Source organism: Alligator sinensis, unplaced genomic scaffold (genome assembly GCF_000455745.1).
Source record: "Alligator sinensis unplaced genomic scaffold, ASM45574v1 scaffold516_1, whole genome shotgun sequence".
NCBI classification, from domain to species: Eukaryota; Metazoa; Chordata; order Crocodylia; family Alligatoridae; genus Alligator; species Alligator sinensis.
Window position 1 is genome coordinate 2,091,033 of NW_005841957.1, and position 5,401 is coordinate 2,096,433.

The window sequence follows — 5,401 nt, forward strand, 5'->3', positions numbered from 1 at the left end:
CGGGGGGGCCAGCCTGGCGGTGGGGCTGGGTAACAAGCTGGTGCTGTGTGGGGGGAGGTGGAAAGCGGTCCCTCGACCCCCCCCGTGCCTGACGCCCTGTGCTGCAGCTGCTCGCAGCCTGCATGGGGCTGCCTGTGCCTGCTCCAGACAGCCCCGCGTGGGCTGCGAGTGGCTGCTGCAGGGAGGACCGGGCACAGGGAGGGGAGGCATGCCTTCCTATGTGCTGGGAAGGATCAGGGATGGAGCCTGGGGAAAAGCTGAGCGCAGGGTGGGAAAAGTGGCCCCTTGCCTGCCCTGTGGCTGGGGCTCTCCGGCGGACGCCCCCCCCACCCCCAGCGCAGCAAGCACAGGCAGCCCCATGTGGGCTGTGAGTGGCTGCAGCATGGGGCATCGGGCATGGGGTGGGCATGGGACTGCAGCCCCCACCCCCCCCGTGCTCAGCTTTTCCCTAGGCCATGTTTCCCCAGGCTCCTTCCCTGCCCTCACTTGCCCTTCCCCCCACCCTTCCCCCTTACTTGTGGTTCCGGTGCCAAGTCAGCCATGTGGTCCCAAGCCAGAAGCCCTGGCTGGGGCTTCCAGCTTGGGGGGCAGGGCTGGGTGGGCCCTGCAGTTGTGGGAGCCTGCCGAGCTTCTCCTGGACCCTACTGCCCTTGGTTCTTGTCATTTTTTATAGGAACCAAGGGCAGATAAATATTAATTTTCTAAATTTTTTAGGAGCCCCACGGGCTGGATAGAATGGCCTCATAGGCCAGATCTGGCCCACGGGCCATATTTTGCCCACTACTGATCTGTTATCTGAGACGTATATTAAGAAGCAGTGTCATTTGTGTAAACAGGTATCATTGCCAGTGGATCATTGACCACTGACCACAAAAACCCATCTATTGCATCCTGTCTTGGATCCAGGAAGACAGCACACTACTTTTTCTGCTACCTCTTTCAGTACTTTCTTCTTTCTATTCTTTCTCAGCATTGAATCCCAACTCAGTGTTCCTGGGGCAGCTGGAGATATTTTTGTGGTTATGCTTAGTTTTTTGAGACTGAGCATCCGTCTATAGATTTCTCTTGTACATCTCTCCATTACATTCAACCAGCTGGATCTTTCAATATATTTTCTCCAGTTTTCACATTGGTAACATGACTGTATGCACTGAACTTCATAAAATTCTAACCGGTTCTCTTCTCCTTAGTTTCTCAGATTGGTCATATTCATCTGTCTATAGCTGAGGCTTAGAAATACTTCCAAAGTGGTTTATTCTCAGTCTACAGAAAAGCCCTATGTAACCATTCACTATTAAAAAAATACGCCTATTGAATTGACCAGTAGTATATATGCTACGCCGTTCTACATTCTATACATTTTTATTAGGCCTGTGCAAAGCAGCAAGTATTTGATTCAGATTTGGATTCAGCTGAATCAGAGGGACAGTGATTTGATTTGTTGATTTAAATCACTGTTCTGATTGAATGTGGCCGATTCGGATTCAAAGATTCGGTGCAGATTCAGAGATTCAGCCATAGATTATAATGGGTAATCACTAAAATACCTATCATTTTGTTATGTTTTTGAAGATTCAGATGACAACAACAGGGATAGTAGCCCCTTCTGAGGGCATGTAGCCTGCCAAGTTTCAAGGAGATAGGCACAGGGGTTTCTGTGAAAGTGTACCTCAAACTGTTCAAACACAGCTTTATATGTTGTTTCTATATCCCTCCCCCCAGAACACTGTGATTGGAAGGGAACTCAGACAAAGATCACAGTCACTGGCCAGCTATAGATGTCAATATCAGAGCAGTCTTCCCGCCCCCACCTCCCCCCAAGTCTTTTCCATATATGGAAGATCACCCCATCCCCCTCTCTCTTCTCCATTTCTGTTTTCTGCAAGCCTTTTGAATCTCTCTGAATCAATTTGGAGGCTTCTGATTTAATTCAGACCTTTTAATGGGTCTCCCAGTTCTATTCACATTCGGAGATTCGGCTGCCAAATTGGGTTGAATCTCCTCCTAATTGAATCGGCTACCAAAGCTTCACACAGCCCTAATTTTTACGTGTAATGTTGTAGATTGATGTTAAAGTGAAAATATTGACTTCCAGTAATTTATGTGGTGTTTCAGAACTTCTACTCCTTTTGGATGTCATATATTGCTCTCTCCGGGGCTTATACTGGCACTGGAAATGCTGTCAGATTTTTAGTTTTCAATGCTTCATTTAAGATAGTGGTCAATTTTGCTTCAGCTGTGGTTGAGCATCTGCATGGAACTCGATTACCTAAAATATCTCCCTCAGTCATCTCTCTTTAATTAAAAAACAAAACCAAACCATGAAAACCTCTTTTGTTCAGAGGCATTTTTCCTTATAACCTACCCCTATTTTATTCATCTCCATTAATGATGTTTGTTATAGTGGTGGTACCTAATCAGCATCCTGAGCAATTTGGCAAGTGGGGGAAGTTCTTTATAAAAATTATAGAAATGTGGTCAGATAAATGTGTAATCGCATTAGCCTTTCCAGGCTAGGCAACTTCAAAATATTTTTAATGGGTGACAGTACATTTTTAAAAGTTTTTTGACTCACCTGTAATATTAAAAAATCAAACAGGAATGGTTTAATGCCCCTCTAAATAAGACTTTAACCTAAAGCCTTTCCCCCCCATATATCAGGTCTAATAAGTGATTTATCCTATCCTGTGTATGTGAACATATACCCTTCTTATATTATTCTCTGCATATAGCTATTGTTAACATTATTCAATTTAGCATATTTCAACAATACATTTTACTATGTAAAGAAACATGCTGCAGAATGCCCTTTAAAGCCACTTCACACTTATTAAAGTATCAGTTGTTCAAGGTTGGGAGATGCTTCTGCATGGAATGAGTTATTTTTTATTATAAAAGATACACAAGAGAATTCAACCTGGTCAGGAAACATTATAGCAGTGTTATTGTATGATTGTTACAAATGGCTAAATGATAATCTTGGGAGAGATATTAAGAGGTATTTGCATATACTGTGTATTCAACAGCACATCACAGGAGAACCAGAAAAAAATCTTAACTCTTCATAAAGTCAAATGGTTATGTGGTTATGCATCAGAATACATTTTTTTTAATTATATTGGGATCCAGATAGACATTAAATTATCTTGTTCCTTTCTTCTCCCTGTAGATATTTTTAAATGCAGATACAATCCGACTGGGAAATCTACCCATGGGTTCCTTTTCATCTTCCTCACCTAGCTCTTCAGCTCCTCGACAGACTATCTACGAGGTCTGCGTCTGTCCCAGTGGTAAACTTTACTTGTCCCCGGCAGGATCAGGCTCCACATGTCAATCCAGTAGCAACATCTGCTTGTGGAGCTGAACTGACTCCAATTTTTCCTCACACCAGAATAGCCTTTGTTACTGTCCCTCTGCTTCACAATTCTACCCGGTTTCCCTTGTGACAAGTCAGAAGCTTCAAATGGCCTGCAGAGCAACTTCTTCCAGCGTAAGCAGGAATACAACGCTGCCTTCTCTTGTGGCTCATGTTACCACTCAATGTAGAGATGGGAGTGAGATATTCAGAAATAAATGTAGTCTTCATCAGGAAACCTGGATCATAAAATCACCTTTTGTCCAAAAGCGAGAATAACACAGGTGCCTTTGCTACATGAAGTGAAGCACATAGTTTTAGATTTTTGCAGGACCTGGATATGAACTGCACATATATATACAGTACATATACAAATTTGCCCAGAATCCAATGGTGAGATGAATTGGTAATCCCTGTATGATAAATAACTTTACTGTCTGAAAGCACAATTTTCCATTCATCTTTTTGGATGTAAACTTTTATCCCTGAATTTTAAAATTTTGAAGCATTGTGTGATGCTTGCTTTACTAAACAATTAAATTCAGTACTTGGTTTTTAACAAAAAAAGAGACAGAATCCCTCCCTGAGTTTTGTTTCTTTAAAATAGTGTGTTGTTACTCTTTGTCTATTAATCTAGGGTTTTGTACATTAGGTACATTTTGGAAGCACTCAGCAATATTACCTTTCCAGAGTGAAAAAGACATCTGCTCTTGTTTATCAAATCTGAAAGGCCTTATGCAGTAATTTCTTGGCTACTGCATGTGAAGTGATTGCTTTAAATAAAACATACAGCTTATGGATCGAACAAGATAAAGAGAGAAATGGAATGATATGGAAATGGCTGATAAAATTGTTACTTTTCACAAGGTAATTTATGGTTGGCAGAAAAGAAAAGAAAAGAAAAGAATATCTTTGAAGGTACATCTTGTCTCTTTTATAGCCATGTCTAACTGCTGCCATTTGAACACAGTGCAAACACATCAGTAATAATGTAATGCATAACATCAACAAGCAGTACACTAACTACATTTATTATCCTTTTTGTTTACTGTGTTTTATTAAAGTTTTCAAAGTGATATCATTAAAAATACATGGTCATATATTAAATGAAATAGAATACTAACAAGTACACTGATATTATGTTGACACCATTAAGTCTCTGTTTAAATAATGCAGCCATATTTCCACTCAGCTCTCAATATTTACCTACTATTTAACTGATATGGGATTTCTTTATCATATTTCATTACTGCTTTGGTTTTCCTTGGTAATTGGACTCCAGTAAAAGACAGTATGGTATGCTGCTGATAAATTTGTCATAACACTTTTTAACAAGAGTATCGTGAAACTTGCAGAACCCAGGAATGTAAAACATATAAAAATGTTTCCTATTGTGAAGATGACATGATTACAATAAGGTAAGTGTATGTTTTAATATTTTTTGAACTCCCCCATCCAACTCATAGTTTTAGCTGCTTCTGAACATAAGGACTTTTTTTGATATCTTTTATTGGTTTAAATACACAGTTGGGAGAGCTATTGGACAAGCTTTTGGGGATCAAGTGCCCCTTCCCCGGTCTAAGAAAGAGGAGGACACATTTTGACCCTACTGTAGCATTCTAAACTGGTTCAAAACACGGGGAAAGCAGTACAAGGTAGGTACTTGTGTCCAATATGCAGTTTACCAAAAAAGGGAAAGCAAGAAAATGAGCAACCATAACAATATGGCTAATTTTCTACTTTATTCTCATTTCATAGGATTTATTTTGTTTTCTCCAGGTGATCTTCACCCATGCAGAAGACCAACAAAAGAGATCTACACCATTTAACTGGTGTTTGAACTTTTGTTGTCTCTCTTCAGAGGCGTGAATTTCATTCTGTAGAAAGAATTATATCTCCTGCTTCTGAACAAGAATTTAAAATAGACTCTTGCAGCACTCAAAAGATGGGTGTTAAGCCAGTTAAGACTGACCAGTTAAACTTCCTTTTGGAAATTTTAGTTCCTTTATTTAATAGGATAAAAATATATCATACAATGACTCTTAT

General features: G+C 40.5%; 1 protein-coding gene across 1 annotated transcript in view; it reads left to right on the top strand.

Moving 5' to 3' along the window:
* Positions 1 to 3,428, top strand: part of SGCZ (sarcoglycan zeta) — a 315,201-nt gene extending 311,773 nt beyond the window's left edge. The window contains exon 9 of the mRNA XM_014518471.2: positions 3,170 to 3,428. Coding sequence (XP_014373957.1) covers positions 3,170 to 3,364 — 195 coding nt within the window. The 3' untranslated portion in view covers positions 3,365 to 3,428. The remainder of the gene's footprint in view (positions 1 to 3,169) is intronic.
* Positions 3,429 to 5,401: the final 1,973 nt, after the last annotated feature.